At 44.7% G+C, this 20000-nt stretch overlaps 1 protein-coding gene across 1 annotated transcript in view; it reads left to right on the top strand.

Annotated features, from left to right (window-relative positions):
• LOC107394959 (ephrin type-A receptor 7) overlaps positions 1–20000 on the top strand; it is a 103616-nt gene that overhangs the window by 19247 nt on the left and 64369 nt on the right. Inside the window, exons 2-3 of the mRNA XM_070547328.1 lie at positions 7257–7321; positions 19572–20000. The exon at positions 19572–20000 is cut by the window's right edge and continues 244 nt beyond it. Coding sequence (XP_070403429.1) covers positions 7257–7321; positions 19572–20000 — 494 coding nt within the window. The remainder of the gene's footprint in view (positions 1–7256; positions 7322–19571) is intronic.

Genomic DNA, 20000 nt, shown 5'->3' with positions numbered 1-20000 from the left:
CTGGATCTCCCACGCTGTACTGTACCGTAGATGAAAAGTACTGATGGGGTTTCCACCACGCCAGTCACGGACTTTTAGATTTATCAGCTTGTAAAAGTTCATAATTAGCGTGACTACACACCAGGAATCGGTACATTGCATATGTGACATCACCACATAGGCTCCTCCCCCCTAGCGTAGCTGCTACTCACCACATGACCAGATTCATGGTGGTTCTTTCCTCCTGTGGGGAGTTTGCTGAACTTCCAGCCTTTTCCCTCGGTTTCTCCGTGTCTGGTTCGATGACGTCACTCTGGTGAAGCGTTTGTAGTCCTGGACTTATTTTCACACAACACCTAAAATATCGTTCCCCCGTTAGAAAATAAACGCGTTCTTGGTATCAAAATGTGTTTTAAAATTCACGGACATCAGGTGTGGAATGGCGTTTTTAGCCCCGTTGACTTGCATTCGTGTTTTTCATTCTTCTGAGGACCCGTGATGCGGAAGCAGGTGGGCGGGGCTTAGGCGTCCTGTAATATGTATTAAATTTGGGTTGTTGAGTTCCCTGTTTCCTGTCTGATATTTATAGTTGGACACATCTGACCCACATCTCAGTACCATGTTAGGTTTGTATGAATATCGCTCATCTTCATCAGAGGAACATGTAAACGTGTCCCGTTAAACCACGACCGTAGAATCTAGTGGACTCCGTTAGCATGTTCAGCGCTACTGGAACTGCTGAGGATATTTAATTCCTACTATGATGTAACGGTGACATGTCTATCATGTACAGGTCAGCAATAATCTGTTTTAGGTTATGTTTGAGGAGTGACACGTTTCTGCATTAAATGCTACAGTGGCTTGCCGTATTCCTGCGGTGGCGTATGGAGCAGACTGGAAGCAGCAGCGCGGCGTCTGCGCTGCAGACGGCCAAGAAGAAACAGGATGATGGAGACTTTTCTGCTGCTTGTAGAGTTTAGACGTTCTTGTTCCACAACCATCGTGTTTTTCAGAACCCTGCTACCGGCTAGCATCAGCTAGTCTGCCCGTAGTTACTCTTTTCATGCCAGATTGGGACCGTCTCTGTGCCTTGGCTGCTTCCTGGTCTCCTCCACAGCTCCTGCTGTGAGCCGGTAGAAAGCAGCTGGCCATGGTTCAGCAAAGTTCTGGAGGAAAGTAACTTGAAAAGATGTCGCACCAGTGCTACGTTTAAAAATACTCATGCAGACTTTTTCACGTATATGTCTCACTCTAGAGCCGTGCACGGTGTGATGACGGCTCATTTTACCTTTGCCGATGTCACTGCCGTCTTCGTCAGGGTAACCGCCGGATGCTGGTGGCGTCCAGGGGCGGCGTTAGGCCCGGCTACTTGGGCTCAAGCCCCGGATGTTTTATGAAAAGCCCGGATCTGAAACGTGGAAGTAACATGCAGTACCAAAGTCCAACAGAGAGGGCGCAGCTGGCAGTAGTTTGTATACAGCCTGCCTGAGCCTCCACCACTGAAGAAGAAGCCCTTCAGCAGCCGGCTTCTTCTACACTCTGCCTGAAACACATGAGTGAAGATGGACATAAGGACGTGTTTTAGACCAGAAGTACGGCGACAGAACCCCAGCTTTGATGAGACTGGTGCTGACTCAGGTTTGTGAGTCTTATTAGAAAATATTTGTTGTGCTGCTGGTTTGCCTAAAGTTAGCTTATCAGGTAAAGTTGTTGGAGAAAGAGCGGGAATATTTACTATCATCTCACACTAAACACTAACAGGAACAATACTCTGTCCTGAATATGCTGAATATGTAGCTTCAGATTAAAAATGATGTGGTACAAGACATATATATATGATGTTGACTAGCGTGTCACGTGTGTGTGTGCGTGTAGATGGATGTAAGGGTGTGTGTGTGTTAATCCCCGGATCTTCTTCAGTCCTAAATCCGCCCCTGGTGGCGTCACTTCCTTTTATCCGCGGGCAGCAGAGGACGATGTGGCCCTCTCCGCTGATCAGTGTCCCATGAGTGGTCCAGCGTGTAGACTCCGTGGTCCCTGTCCATGGTCCTGGGTCCACGCCTCCGTGTTTCAGCAGCTTCTTACATCATCTCTAGCTGTTCTGCGTTCATGGCCCGTGGGCTGACCCAGTCCTTCATACGGGTTTCTCTGCAGCGGCCTGTTAGGGCTGGTTTCTTATTCTGCTTCCTGTTTCGCTGCTCTCGTGTGTCCTTGACATGTTTCCTGCTCACGCTCCTGTCTCTGTGCTAATGGTGGTGTGTAGAGGTGCGTCCGGTTGGGATTTCTATGTGACTCCACATCCTGATGAGGTCTTGTCCTTCGGGTGCAGCAGTCCTCCTAAAGGCCATACACGGTTCTGCTGGTGTGTCATGCTGTTGTAATGTTTTCTGTCGTGCCTTTGGTGAATGGAAGGGTCGTCACCGGTTCTGGCTCGCTCTTCTCTGGTTTCCTGCGTTGGGTCGTCTTTTCTTCTGTTGTTACTTGTTGCTTTGCTTTAATCGCCCGTGTCGGGCACCCGCAGCTTGTTACATGTTTCATACGTGTTCTCTCTTCATATTTACACTAACTATTCTCTGAAGCTTGATCCTGGAAAAGATGCCGGCAGCTTCCAGCTCTTTCCTTCCCTCCTGTTCCCGTCTGCAGGAAAATCAGTGAGATCTATCATGTTTGCCTTCAAGCTTCTGCCTCAGAAGAAGGTCTGGCTGTAATGGGAGCTCTTTCTCTTCCTGAGACACACACACACACACACACACACACACACACACACACACACACACACACACACACACACACACACACACACACACACACACACACACACACACACTCATGCACACACACACACACACACACATGCAGAACACTGCATTTGTGTGTGTGTGTGTGTGTGTGTGTATCTGTGTGTGTGTGCATGAGTGTGTGTGTGTGTGTGTGTGTGTGTGCATGAGTGTGTGTGTGTGTGTGTGTGCATGAGTGTGTGTGTGTGTGTGTGTGTGTGTGTGTGTGCATGAGTGTGTGTGTGTGTGTGTGTGTGTGTGTGTGTGTGTGTGTGCATGAGTGTGTGTGTGTGTGCATGAGTGTGTGTGTGTGTGTGTTTATCCTTTGTATCTGTCCTGCAGCATCGTTGTTGTTGTTGTTGTTGTTTGTGTCTGACTGTACGTCAGCTCTGTGTTCCCAGCAGCCAAGTCCTGAAACATTCCCCATGCGTCGGTCCCTTACTCCCACTCTGCTCCCGAGTTCTGGAGGAACCCGTAAGTCCCAGCAGCCTGCAGCAGGCTTCCCGGTCATGTTCCAGGGTGGAACGAGTTCCCTCTCCGGAGATCAGCTGATGCCGTTGATGCAACATTCCAGGTTTTCATGTCTTCCTTTGGGAAGTTCAGTCCTGGGACGTTGTTGGATCTGCAGCAGATTCCTGACTGATTAGTCATCAGCTGTCAGAAGAAAATCATGTTTACCGACTAAGTTCAATACAAAGGTGAGCAGGTTCTGGTTCTGGTTCTGGTTCTGATCATGTCGGTTCCTTCATGAAACAGTTTCCTTTACCAGGACAAAAACCCACTAATAAAAACATGCAGACATTTAATATTTTCTGGTGGTTCTGCTGGGTCTATGCGGTCCTGGTCTAGAACCCAGACCCTTTAAGCGGTCCCAGTCCAGAACCAGGCAGCAGCGGGACCGTAATCAGATGCTGACTGATCTGGAGAGACGTTTCACCCGAACCCAGATCCGGTCCTTTCAGGGTCCTGGTTCTCGGCTTCATGCTGTTGTTGAATTTAAGGATCCAAATCGGTGGTTCTGAACCTGCCAGGCCATAGGTCAGTGGGTCTCGGGTTCTGGTTCCTCAGAGAAGAGGACCTTTATCTGGTTCAGTTTGGCCCAGATGGACCTCGCTTCACCCCGCTTTAGTAATACATCAGAACCAAGAGAAGAAAGAATTTGATTTCTTTATCTTCATCGTCAGCTTGTTGGCAGAACCAGAACAAGTCCTCTGGTTTCACTCGAAGCTCGGGCTGCTGCTCCTTCCTGGTTCCTCCTGATTCCATGTTCTCCATCCTGCTCCTTCCTGGTTCCCCCTGGTTCCTCCTGGATTTCTGATTCCTTCTCTTTAACACAGAAGGAGCGGGTCTCCTCTCCTACCCGATCCGACCTTTGATAGGAGGATAAAAGCGAGTGTTTCCAGTAATTCTGTGAACATCAGAAGATCCACCTGAGATGGAAGTCAGGGATGGATGGTATGAAAGCTGAGTGTTGCTCTACAGCGCCACCTGCTGACTGGCTGGATTTAATCTGAACCAGCTGATGAGAAGCAGAAACAAGCGAGGACTTCGATGCCGTGGCTTCACTGATTCTCCATGAAAGACGTTTGAATTGGACCTGATGTGGTGGTTTGAGGTTGCTCCTCACGCATGAGGACTATGTTTCTCGTTCTGTGACCCCTCCTTCACCTGCTCGTCTGTTCCATTCCTCCCAGCAGACCCATTAGGCTGTTTAAACAGGCGTGATTAGGGGATTTACGTATTCAAAGTGTGATCACAGCGCCGGCTTTGGCCTCTGAGTCTCTGACTGACTGATCCCGCTGTGAATTCATGTTTTTGCTCTTCATCTTCTTGTTTCTCTCCTTTCTTTTCTTGCTCTCCCATGGCAGCTCCTTTATTTCACGTCTCCCTTTCATGTTGGCGGTTTCTCCTCTTCAGCCTCCTCCTCTGATTATTTTCTCTGTCTCTCTCTCTCCTGCCTCCTTCCTCTCTAATCTTCTCCAAATGCCTCCGTGTTATCAGCTCACCACAGAGCCGAGCTGTGGCTCCCCGCTGGTGTTAACCCAAAAGTTGAGTGTTTAAAGGATCCTCCTGGTTCCTGGGCTGCTGCAGCTTCCTTTCAAGTGAGAAGAAGGAGCTCTCCTCGCCGCCTCCTGTTGGAAGGCCTGATAGCATCTCTGACCTTGTCCAGTTAGAAAAGTTCAGTGAGAGGACTGACGGGTTTATTGTGACACTCGAACTTCTCTGGTGGATGATCCTCTCTGAGCCGTCTTGTTGGAACATGAGTCAGTGAGATTTCAGTTTCTGACTCACCTCCTTTCTCCTCAGCGTGAGTCACTCTGTGGAGGTTTTTGTTGCCGTCTCACAGGGACGACCGTGTGTCCCAACAGCTAACACTGAAGAATATTTGTCACCTCACAGCAGGTCTCCACTAAGACTCAAACTGTCCCAGAAACCCGCCTCTCCAACAGAACAATGAGCTGTTTCTAAGCTGCACAAGTTGATCCAGAACTTAAAGATCTGGACGGTCATGGAGTGAAACGGTCTGTGTTCTTTGTCTGGGAGTCGCACCTCTGAGTGTGTTAATCAGGCTGCAGCTAGCTGTGTTTGTGTGGGAGGGAGGAGGTGCAACTCAGCCAAGAAATGAGCCACAGCCTGGCTGGGAGGAGGTGCAGCGTGGCTGAGTCTTCGGCTACGTTCACACCATGACTGAAACACGACAGACTCTCCAGTGTGAAGGCTCCACGGCCCCAAAGCGAGCCGCATGAGCAGAAGACAGCCAGTCACGCTCAGTGGAGTCGGAGTTGTGACGGGTGTTTATGTATCTGGCTTTTATCCAAACGTACAGTTGTTAACCTGTAGGGCTCGTTGTGACGTGGAAGCCTTCACTGACAGTCCATCCTCCTGATCAGGATCACGGCTGCCAAGTCTCCCGTCTAGAGCTGGAAACTGTCTAAAACTCGCTTACTCCTTATTCCCACCTTCTGCCTAATTTGTCATTCACCCAAAATATTCCAATAATAACTTTGTTCACAGAGACGACCCCCCCCCCCCCCCCCCACGCTTGGCCCGGGTTAGGGTTAGGGTTAGGCACCTCCTGCTCCCCTCCTCAGGCTCTCCTGTATAACCAAACAGGATGTCCAGACAGTCCTCTGAATCCTTCTGTCGGCGCTTCTCCTCTGGAACATCAGCACGGACCACTGAAAACATCGGTTCTGTGCTGTTCAGACTGTCATAAAAACCAGATTTGGGTCACATTTGAGGGTAGAAAAAATCACAAGTGATGCGCTTTTGCCTGCAGTGTGATGAACCTGGCCTTGGATCAGCAGTATTTCCTAATGAGCTCCACCATATGTCGTTACAGATGTGGACATTAGTTTACGGATTAAGACGAATGTGCCGATGATCACCAACAGCATTCCTGCTGGGTTCTGGTTGGTTCTGCTGGGTTTATTAACACTCATGGAGAAATAAAACCACCGAGTCTTAATTTTACAGAATTCAATAAACTGAAATGTGATTTATCAGATTTATTCCTGCATTGAAGCTTCAAACTAGAGCAATAGTTTCATGTTTAAATATTGATCTGAGGAACAGGCAAACACACCCGAGTAATTCCAACGATTTACTAGGAGATGAAAATTAGAAGATCTGCTAGTGGCAATGGTTTGTATGACCCCACCCCCACCCTGACTCACTAGTCACTAGTCAGTGTGACTCGTTGAAACGACGCAAACACGTCACACGGTTGAACTCACCACATTTACGTCAGTGTGTGTTCCTGTTTTCATCTCTTCAGTCAGACCTAAACAGAAAATGACTGAACACCTTCAGCTGTGTTGTTCTGAATTCTTTTACTTAGATTTTTGTTCTTTCAATTTAATATCATGCTTATGTTACTGCATCTGTCAGGCACGTGTATTTAAATCAATTGGCACAGAGGATAAATCAGTCAGCTGTCCGATTAGATAAGCTGCTCTACTTCAGAGCCGCTCTGGACATGTTTACATAGTCAGTTAAAGCTGTGTTATTTAGCTCACCTCCACCAGATAAAGAGGAGCTGAGTTAGATGGGCGATCTTTGTTGTTCTGACAAGAAAAACAACAAGTTAAGCTGCTTTGGTTCAGTTTAGTTCAGCAGCTTTTAGCAATTTATGAACATTTAATTCTCATTAAGTCTCTGTCCGTGGCCCTGAAACATTCTTTTCAGTTTCTCTGTCCGTGGTTCTGAAACAGAATCTGGTTCAGTTTCTCTGTCCGTGGTTCTGAAACATTGGCAGCTCATTCTGTTTCTCTGTCTGTGGTTCTGAAACATCTTTATCTGGATCTGGTTCTCTGTCCGTGGTTCTGAAACATTATCTGGTTCTGTTTTTCTGTCCGTGGTTCTGAAACATCTTTATCAGGTTCTGGTTCTCTGTCCGTGCTTCAGACGGCTTTTCTTGTAGCAACATTATAGAACAAACAGCTTATTTGATCCCTCCCACTGAGTCCTAACCTTTGACCTCTGTTTGTTTTCGTGCAGTGGTTCTGCTGAATTCTAAAGAGACTCAGGCAGAGCTGGGCTGGACCTCGTATCCCCCGAATGGCGTAAGTGTTGCTTCTTTGTTCTTTTAGCTCCTCTCTACAGCTGGACTCTCGTCTTCAGAGCTCATCATTACATTAATCGATGCCGTTAATCCGGGCTGAGATACCGCAGGTCCAGACCCGCCACACTGACATGCTGCCTTAGATAAATGGGCCCTTTGTGTCGATCGATATCGTTTGTGATAAGTTATAGTTCTGAGACGAATGGTCTTTTTAAAAGAATGGCCCAGCGCCATAACAGTTTGTCACACACCTCCCCCTGACACACACACACACACACGCACACACACACACACACACACACACACACACACGCACGCGCACGCACGCACACACACACACACACGCACACGCACACGCACGCACGCACGCACACACACGCACACGCACACGCACACGCACACGCACACGCACACACACACGCACACACGCACACACGCACACGCACACACACACACACACACGCGCACACGCACACGCACACACACGCACACGCACACGCGCACGCACACACACACACACACCTGTATTGGAGGAGCATGTGTGGAACTGGTGCTGGTGTGGTTTTCTGCATCACTGTCAGCTGTAGCCGTTTCTGGGCCACATGCTCAGATAAAGCGGAGACGGATGTTCTGATCCACCTTCCAGCCTCAGAGGAAACGCATCACGTCCTCTTTGACCGGAGTTTATCACCTCATCATCACCGATAATCACTTTCACCGCCTGCTGTTTCTGTTTGGATGAAGGATGAGTTTGTTTCTCAGTAATTCAGATCCCCCGTCTGTTGGAACAGTTTTATTCTTGTTTTCACTTCATTCTGGAACTAAAATAAATCAAGAGGAGGAAAATCTGCCTTCATGGGAACTTACGGAGTTTGTATTCAAATAACTGAAACTGAAACAGAATAATGTTTGAGATAAGCAGGACTTCATGAACATGGAAAAACTTCCTTTTGAACAAATAATTCTAATAAAAATAAAATTAGTTCTAATTTCTTATGACTAGTAATTAGAGATAAGGAAAGAAGTTGGAGAGGAAACATTTGGATTACAGAAGAAAGTCGGGTTAAATCCAACATTAATACTTAATAAACAACGAACAGCTGAGTCTTCCTCTTTGTCTCTCTGATCCTCTCACAGATCAGGTACATTCAGACATGATTATTTATGCAGAATGATGGCTTTTTTAATAACAGTGACATTTTCACGGTTCCTGTTTGTCCAACCACAACAGATGGAGGACATGAGATTCTGGCAGTAACAGGCTCTTTGAGCTGTTGAATGAACATTTGGATATTTACAGGAACAGAAGCTCCGAAGCAGCACAACCATGTTACACGCGTGTTCACTTCCGTAGGAAGTTTCTGGAGTCCTGAGTGTCCCCTGCCTACATCTCCATGACATATGCTTGGACTGAAGCCAGCTTCTTGCTTTTAAATAAGATAAAATGTTTTAATCAGAAAAATTAGAATTCTTGGTAATTTGTTTCCTGTGAAACCAAAAATGTATTTTTAATATAATCTGATATTCTTGTTTTGATTGAAAATGTAATATTTATTAGATATTTAAAACATAAAACAACACTAAAACAGATGATGATGGTGGTGATGATAGTGATGGTGGTGGTGATGATGGTGATGATGATAATAGTGACGATGGTGATTGTGATGATGATGATGATGGTGATAATGATGGTGGTGATGGTGATGATGATAGTGATGATGGTGGTGGTGATGATAGTGGTGATGATGATAGTGATGATGGTGGTGGTGGTGGTGATGGTGGTGGTGGTGATGATGGTAGTGATGATGGTGGTGGTGGTGATAGTGGTGACGATGATAGTGGTGATGATAGTGATGGTGGTGGTGATGGTGGTGATGATGATAATAGTGACGATGGTGATTGTGATGATGATGATGATGGTGATAATGATGGTGGTGATGGTGATGATGATAGTGATGATGGTGGTGGTGGTGGTGATGGTGGTGGTGGTGATGATGTGATGATGATAATAGTGACGATGGGGATAGTGATGATGATGATGATGATGATGATGGTGATAATGATGGTGGTGATGGTGATGATGATAGTGATGATGGTGGTGGTGGTGGTGGTAATGGTGGTGGTGATGTTGGTGATGATGATAATAGTGACGACGATGATGATGATGGTGGTGATGATGTGATGATGATAATAGTGACGATGGGGATAGTGATGATGATGATGATGATGATGGTGGTGGTGATAATGATGGTGGTTATGGTGATGATGATAGTGATGATGGTGGTGGTGGTGGTGGTGATGGTGGTGATGATGATAATAGTGACGATGATGATGATGACGGTGGTGATGATGGTGATGATAATAGTGATGATGATGATGATGATGGTGATGATGGTGGTGGTGGTGGTGATGATGGTGGTGATGACGGTGATGATGATAATAGTGATGACGATGATGATGATGGTGGTGATGATGGTGATCATAGTGATGATGGTGATGATAATAGTGATGATGATGATGATGGTGATGATGGTGATGATGATAATGATGGTGGTGATGGTGATGATCATAGTGATGATGGTGGTGATGGTGGTGATGATGGTGATGATGATAATAATGATGATGATGATAGTGATGGTAATGATAGTGGTGGTGATGGTGATGATGAAGGTGATGATGATGATTATCATGATGATGATGATGGTGATGATGGTAATGGTGATGATGGCGGTGATGATGATGATAATAGTGATGATGATGATAGTGATGGTGGTGACGGTGATGATGATAATAGTGATGATGATGATGATGATGATAGTGATGGTGATGGTGGTGATGGTGATGATGATAATAATGTTGATGATGATAGTCATCATGATGATGGTGATGATGGTGGTGGTGATGGTGATGGTGATGATGGCAGTGATGATGGTGATGATAGTAGTGGTGATGGCAATGATGGTGATGGTGATGATGGCAGTGATGATGGTGATGATGATGGTGGTGATGGCAATGATGGTGATGATGGTGGTGATGATGGTGATGATGACAATAGTGACAATGATGAAAGTCATGATGATGATGGTGCTGATGGTGGTGGTGATGGCAATGATGGTGATGATGATGTTGATGATGGCAGTGATGATGGTGGTGGTGATGGCAATGATGGTGATGGTGGTGATGATGGTGATGATGATAATAATGATGATGATGATAGTGATGGTGATAATGGTGGTGGTGATGATGATGATGGTGATGATGAAGGTGATGATGATGATGATAATAGTGACGGTGATGATGGTGATGATGATGATAATAGTGATGATGATGATGATAGTGATGGTAATGATAGTGGTGGTGATGGTGATGATGAAGGTGATGATGATGATGATGATGTTGATGATGGTGGTGGTGATGGCAATGATGGTGATGGTGATGATGGTGGTGATGATGATGATGAAGGTGATGATGATGATGATGATGATGGTGATGATGGTGGTGGTGATGGCAATGATGGTGATGTGATGATGGCGGTGATGATGATGATGATGGTGATGATGGTGGTGGTGATGGCAATGATGGTGATGGTGATGGTGATGATGGTGATGATGATAATAATGATGATGATGATAGTGATGGTGATGATGGTGGTGGTGATGGTGATGATGAAGGTTATGATGATGATGATAATAGTGACAGTGATGATGGTGGTGGTGACGGTGATGATGGTGATGATGATGATAATAGTGATGATGATGATAGTAATTGTAATGATAGTGGTGGTGATGGTGATGATGAAGGTGATGGCAATGATGGTGATGGTGATGATGGCGGTGAGGATGATGATGATGATGGTGATGATGATGGTGGTGGTGATGGCAATGATGGTGATGGTGATGATGGTGGTGTTGATGATGATGATGGTGATGATGAAGGTGATGATGATGATGATAATAGTGACAGTGATGATGGTGGTGGTGACGGTGATGATGATGATAATAGTGATGATGATGATAGTGACGATGGTGATGATGGCGATGATGATGATGATGATAATAGTGATGATGATGATGATGATAATAGTGATGATGATGATGATAGTAATGGTAATAATAGTGGTGGTGATGGTGATGATGAAGGTGATGATGATGATGATGATGATGATGATGATGATGATGATGATGATGATGATGGTGATGATGGTGGTGGTGATGGCAATGATGGTGATGGTGATGATGGCGGTGATGATGATGATGATAATAGTGATGATGATGATAGTGATGGTGATGGTGGTGATGGTGATGATGATAATAATGTTGATGATGATAGTCATCATAATGATGGTGATGATGGTGGTGGTGGTGGTGATGGTGATGATGGCAGTGATGATGGTGATGATGGTTGTGGTGATGGCAATGATGGTGATGATGGCAGTGATGATGGTGATGATGGTGATGATGGTGGTGGTGATGGCAATGATGGTGATGATGGTGGTGTCGATGGTGATGATGACAATAGTGACGATGATGATAGTGATGATGGTGGTGATGGTGATGATGATAATAGTGACGATGATGATAGTCATGATGATGATGGTGATGATGGTGGTGGTGATGGCAATGATGGTGATGGTGGTGATGATGGTGATGATGATAATAATGATGATGATGATAGTGATGATGGTGGTGATGATGATGATGATGATGATGATAACAGTGATGATGATGATGATAGTGTTGGTAATGATAGTGGTGGTGATGGTGATGATGAAGTTGATGATGATGATGATGATGATAGTTATGATGGTGGTGGTGATGGTGATGATGGCGGTGATGATGATGATGATGATGATGATGATGATGTGATGATGATGATGGTGATGATGGTGGTGGTGATGGCAATGATGGTGATGATGATAATAATGATGATGATGATAGTGATGATGGTGGTGATGATGATGATGATGATGATAATAGTGATGATGATGATAGTGATGGTAATGATAGTGGTGGTGATGGTGATGATGATGATGATGATGATAGTGATGATGGTGGTGGTAATGGCAATGATGGTGATGGTGATGATGGTGGTGATGATGATGATGATGATGATGATGATGATGGTGATGATGGTGGTGGTGATGGCAATGATGGTGATGGTGATGATGGTGATGATGATAATAATGATGATGATGATAGTGATGGTGATGATGGTGGTGGTGATGATAGTGATGGTGGTGGTGATGGTGGTGATGATGATAATAGTGACGATGGTGATTGTGATGATGATGATGATGGTGATAATGATGGTGGTGATGGTGATGATGATAGTGATGGTGGTGGTGGTGGTGGTGATGGTGGTGGTGGTGATGATGTGATGATGATAATAGTGACGATGGGGATAGTGATGATGATGATGATGATGATGATGGTGATAATGATGGTGGTGATGGTGATGATGATAGTGATGATGGTGGTGGTGGTGGTGGTAATGGTGGTGGTGATGTTGGTGATGATGATAATAGTGACGACGATGATGATGATGGTGGTGATGATGTGATGATGATAATAGTGACGATGGGGATAGTGATGATGATGATGATGATGGTGGTGGTGGTGATAATGATGGTGGTTATGGTGATGATGATAGTGATGATGGTGGTGGTGGTGGTGGTGATGGTGGTGATGATGATAATAGTGACGATGATGATGATGACGGTGGTGATGATGGTGATGATAATAGTGATGATGATGATGATGATGGTGATGATGGTGGTGGTGGTGGTGATGATGGTGGTGATGACGGTGATGATGATAATAGTGACGACGATGATGATGATGGTGGTGATGATGGTGATCATAGTGATGATGGTGATGATAATAGTGATGATGATGATGATGGTGATGATGGTGATGATGATAATGATGGTGGTGATGGTGATGATCATAGTGATGATGGTGGTGATGGTGGTGATGATGGTGATGATGATAATAATGATGATGATGATAGTGATGGTAATGATAGTGGTGGTGATGGTGATGATGAAGGTGATGATGATGATTATCATGATGATGATGATGGTGATGATGGTAATGGTGATGATGGCGGTGATGATGATGATAATAGTGATGATGATGATAGTGATGGTGGTGACGGTGATGATGATAATAGTGATGATGATGATGATGATGATAGTGATGGTGATGGTGGTGATGGTGATGATGATAATAATGTTGATGATGATAGTCATCATGATGATGGTGATGATGGTGGTGGTGATGGTGATGGTGATGATGGCAGTGATGATGGTGATGATAGTAGTGGTGATGGCAATGATGGTGATGGTGATGATGGCAGTGATGATGGTGATGATGATGGTGGTGATGGCAATGATGGTGATGATGGTGGTGATGATGGTGATGATGACAATAGTGACAATGATGAAAGTCATGATGATGATGGTGCTGATGGTGGTGGTGATGGCAATGATGGTGATGGTGATGTTGATGATGGCAGTGATGATGGTGGTGGTGATGGCAATGATGGTGATGGTGGTGATGATGGTGATGATGATAATAATGATGATGATGATAGTGATGGTGATAATGGTGGTGGTGATGATGATGATGGTGATGATGAAGGTGATGATGATGATGATAATAGTGACGGTGATGATGGTGATGATGATGATAATAGTGATGATGATGATGATAGTGATGGTAATGATAGTGGTGGTGATGGTGATGATGAAGGTGATGATGATGATGATGATGTTGATGATGGTGGTGGTGATGGCAATGATGGTGATGGTGATGATGGCGGTGATGATGATGATGAAGGTGATGATGATGATGATGATGATGGTGATGATGGTGGTGGTGATGGCAATGATGGTGATGGTGATGATGGCGGTGATGATGATGATGATGGTGATGATGGTGGTGGTGATGGCAATGATGGTGATGGTGATGGTGATGATGGTGATGATGATAATAATGATGATGATGATAGTGATGGTGATGATGGTGGTGGTGATGGTGATGATGAAGGTTATGATGATGATGATAATAGTGACAGTGATGATGGTGGTGGTGACGGTGATGATGGTGATGATGATGATAATAGTGATGATGATGATAGTAATTGTAATGATAGTGGTGGTGATGGTGATGATGAAGGTGATGGCAATGATGGTGATGGTGATGATGGCGGTGATGATGATGATGATGATGATGGTGATGATGATGGTGGTGGTGATGGCAATGATGGTGATGGTGATGATGGTGGTGTTGATGATGATGATGGTGATGATGAAGGTGATGATGATGATGATAATAGTGACAGTGATGATGGTGGTGGTGACGGTGATGATGATGATAATAGTGATGATGATGATAGTGACGATGGTGATGATGGCGATGATGATGATGATAATAGTGATGATGATGATGATGATAATAGTGATGATGATGATGATAGTAATGGTAATAATAGTGGTGGTGATGGTGATGATGAAGGTGATGATGATGATGATGATGATGATGATGATGATGATGATGATGATGGTGATGATGGTGGTGGTGATGGCAATGATGGTGATGGTGATGATGGCGGTGATGATGATGATGATAATAGTGATGATGATGATAGTGATGGTGATGGTGGTGATGGTGATGATGATAATAATGTTGATGATGATAGTCATCATAATGATGGTGATGATGGTGGTGGTGGTGGTGATGGTGATGATGGCAGTGATGATGGTGATGATGGTTGTGGTGATGGCAATGATGGTGATGATGGCAGTGATGATGGTGATGATGGTGGTGGTGATGGCAATGATGGTGATGATGGTGGTGACGATGGTGATGATGACAATAGTGACGATGATGATAGTGATGATGGTGGTGATGGTGATGATGATAATAGTGACGATGATGATGGTCATGATGATGATGGTGATGATGGTGGTGGTGATGGCAATGATGGTGATGGTGGTGATGATAATAGTGACGATGATGATAGTCATGATGATGATGGTGATGATGGTGATGATGATAATAATGATGATGATGATAGTGATGATGGTGGTGATGATGATGATGATGATGATGATAACAGTGATGATGATGATGATAGTGTTGGTAATGATAGTGGTGGTGATGGTGATGATGAAGTTGATGATGATGATGATGATGATGATAGTTATGATGGTGGTGGTGATGGTGATGATGGCGGTGATGATGATGATGATGATGATGATGATGTGATGATGATGATGGTGATGATGGTGGTGGTGATGGCAATGATGGTGATGATGATAATAATGATGATGATGATAGTGATGATGGTGGTGATGATGATGATGATGATAATAGTGATGATGATGATAGTGATGGTAATGATAGTGGTGGTGATGGTGATGATGATGATGATGATGATAGTGATGATGGTGGTGGTAATGGCAATGATGGTGATGGTGATGATGGTGGTGATGATGATGATGATGATGATGATGATGATGATGATGGTGATGATGGTGGTGGTGATGGCAATGATGGTGATGGTGATGATGGTGATGATGATAATAATGATGATGATGATAGTGATGGTGATGATGGTGGTGGTGATGATGATGATGGTGATGATGAAGGTGATGATGATGATGATAATAGTGACAGTGATGATGGTGGTGGTGATGGTGATGATGGTGATGATGATGATAATAGTGATGATGATGATGATGATGATGATAGTGATGATGGTGATGATGGCGATGATGATGATGATAATAGTGATGATGATGATGATGATAGTGATGGTGATGGTGGTGACGGTGATGATGATAATAGTGATGATGATGATAGTGATGGTGATGGTGGTGATGATGATGATGGTGATGATGAAGGTGATGATGATGATGATGATAATAGTGACAGTGATGATGGTGGTGGTGATGGTGATGATGGTGATGATGATGATAATAGTGATGATGATGATGATAGTGACGATGGTGATGATGGCGATGATGATGATGATAATAGTGATGATGATGATGATAGTGATGGTGATGGTGGTGATGGTGATGATGATAATAATGACGATGATGATAGTGATGGTGATGATGGTGGTGATGATGATGATGATGATGATGGTGATGATGAAGGTGATGATGATGATGATGATGATGATGATGATGGTGATGATGATGATGATGGTGATGATGATGATGATAGTGATGGTGATGGTGGTGATGGTGATGATGATAATAATGACAATAATGATAGTGATGGTGATGATGATGGTGATGATTATAATGATGATGTTGATATTGATGGTGATGATGATGATGATAGTGATGGTGATGGTGATGATGATAATAATGACAATAATGATAGTGATGGTGATGATGGTGATGATGATGGTGATGATTATAATGATGATGTTGATGTTGATGGTGATGGCGGTGATGATGATGATGATGGTAATAGTGACGATGATGATAGTGATGGTGGTGGCGGGGATGATGATGATGGTAATAGTGACGATGATGATAGTGATGATGGTGTTGATGATAGTGATGGTGGTGGTGAATGGTGGTGATGGTGGTGGTGATCATGATGGTGATGGTGGTGATGGTGATGGTGATGGCGGTAATGATGATGATGATGGTGCTGGTAATAGTGACGATGATGCTAGTCATGGTGATGATGGTGATTATGATAGTGATGATGATAGTGATGGTGGTGGTGAATGGTGGTGTTGGTGGTGGTGATCATGATGGTGATGGTGGTGATGATGATGATGATGATGATGATGATGATGGTGACGATGATGATAGTGATGGTGGTGATGATTATAGTGATGGTGGTGATGGTGCTGATGATGATAGTGATGTTGGTGATGGTGGTGATGGTGATGGCGGTGATGATGATGATGGTAATTTTGACAATGATGATAGTGATGATGATATTGATGATGGTGATGGTGGTGGTGAATGGTGGTGATGGTGGTGGTGATCATGATGGTGATGGCGGTGATGATGATGATGATGATGATGATGGTGGTAATAGTGACGATGATAATAGTGATGGTGATGATGATGGTGATGATGATAGTGATGGTGGTGATGGTGGTGGTGACGGTGATGGCGGTGATGATGATGATGATGATGACGATGATGATGATGGTAATAGTGACGATGATGATGGTGGTGATGATGATAGTGATGTTGGTGATGATGAAAGTGATGGTGGTGATGGTGATGGCGGTGATGATGCTAATGATGGTAATAGTGACAATGATGATGGTGATGATGATAGTGATGGTGGTGATGGTGGTGGTGGTGGTGGTGATGATGATGATGGTAATAGTGACAATGATGATATTGATGATGGTGATGTTGGTGTCGGTGATGATAGTGATGGTGGTGATGATGATAGTGATGGTGGTGATGGTGATGGCGGTGATGATGCTAATGATGGTAATAGTGACAATGATGATGGTGATGATGATAGTGATGGTGGTGATGGTGATGGCGGTGATGATGATGATGATGGTAGTAGTGACAATGATGATAGTGATGATTGTGATGTTGGTGTCGGTGATGATAGTGATGATGGTGATGATGATAGTGATGGTGGTGATGGTGATGGGTGTGATGATGGTGGTGATGGTGATGGTGGTGATGATGATAGTGATGATGATGATAGTGATGGTGGTGATGGTGATGGTGGTGATGATGATGATGGTAATAGTGACGATGATGATAGTGATGGTGATGATGGTGGTGATGATGGTGGTGATGGTGATGGCGGTGATGATGATGATGGTAATAGTGACGATGATGATAGTGATGGTGGTGATGATGATAGTGATGGTGGTGATGATGATAGTGATGGTGGTGATGATGATAGTGATGGTGGTGATGATGATAGTGATGGTGGTGATGGTGGTGATGATGATAGTGATGGTGGTGAATGGTGGTGATGATGATAGTGATGGTGGTGATGGTGGTGATGATGATAGTGATGGTGGTGATGGTGGTGATGATGGAGGTGATGGTGATGGCGGTGATGATGATGATAGTGATGGTGGTGATGATGATAGTGATGGCGGTGATGATGATGATGGTAATAGTGACGATGATGATAGTGATTGTGGTGATGGTGGTGGTGGTGATGATGATGATGGTAATAGTGACGATGATGATAGTGATTGTGGTGATGGTGGTGGTGGTGATGATGATGATGGTAATAGTGACGATGATGATAGTGATGGTGGTGATGATGATAGTGATGGTGGTGATGATGATAGTGATGGTGGTGATGATGATAGTGATGGTGGTGATGGTGGTGATGATGATAGTGATGGTGGTGAATGGTGGTGATGATGATAGTGATGGTGGTGATGGTGGTGATGGTGGTGATGATGATAGTGATGGTGGTGATGGTGGTGATGATGGAGGTGATGGTGATGGCGGTGATGATGATGATAGTGATGGTGGTGATGGTGGTGATGATGATAGTGATGGTGGTGATGGTGATGATGATGATAGTGATGGTGGTGATGGTGGTGATGATGGAGGTGATGGTGATGGCGGTGATGATGATGATAGTGATGGTGGTGAATGTGGTGATGATGATAGTGATGGTGGTGATGGTGATGATGATGATAGTGATGGTGGTGATGGTGGTGATGATGGAGGTGATGGTGTTGGCGGTGATGATGATGATGGTAATAGTGACGATGATGATAGTGATGGTGGTGATGATGATAGTGATGGTGGTGATGATGATAGTGATGGTGGTGATGATGATAGTGATGGTGGTGATGGTGGTGATGATGATAGTGATGGTGGTGAATGGTGGTGATGATGATAGTGATGGTGGTGATGGTGGTGATGATGATAGTGATGGTGGTGAATGGTGGTGATGATGATAGTGATGGTGGTGATGGTGGTGATGATGATAGTGATGGTGGTGATGGTGGTGATGATGGAGGTGATGGTGATGGCGGTGATGATGATGATAGTGATGGTGGTGATGATGATAGTGATGGCGGTGATGATGATGATGGTAATAGTGACGATGATGATAGTGATGATGGTGATGATGATAGTGATGATGGTGATGATGATGATGATGAAGCTTTCCAGAGTCTGTAATCAGATTTTCTTTCTTTCATCTTGTTGCTCTTTTGTGATTTATGTCTCCTAATGTCCTGTTGTCTCTTTGTCCTTCGTCTCTCAGTGGGAGGAGATCAGTGGTGTGGATGAGAAGTACAAGCCCATCCGGACCTACCAGGTGTGTAATGTGATGGAACCCACCCAGCAGAATAACTGGCTGCAGACGGGATGGGTGGCTCGTCGCGGCGGTCAGCGCATCTTTGTGGAGCTTCAGTTCACCCTGCGGGACTGCAATAGCATTCCCGGCGTAGCTGGCACCTGCAAGGAGACCTTCAACCTTCTGTATTTAGAGTCGGACCAAGACCTGGGCAGCTTGACTCGTGAGGACCGCTACACTAAAATAGACACTATTGCTGCTGATGAGAGCTTCACACAGGGCGACCTCGGAGAGAGGAAGATGAAGCTGAACACGGAGGTTCGTGAGATCGGCCACCTGAACAGGAAGGGCTTCCACCTGGCATTCCAAGACGTGGGCGCCTGTGTGGCGCTGGTG

The sequence above is a fragment of the Nothobranchius furzeri genome, chromosome 19 (genome assembly GCF_043380555.1).
Source record: "Nothobranchius furzeri strain GRZ-AD chromosome 19, NfurGRZ-RIMD1, whole genome shotgun sequence".
NCBI lineage: Eukaryota > Metazoa > Chordata > Actinopteri > Cyprinodontiformes > Nothobranchiidae > Nothobranchius > Nothobranchius furzeri.
This window is presented reverse-complemented; position numbering and strand designations above follow the sequence as displayed.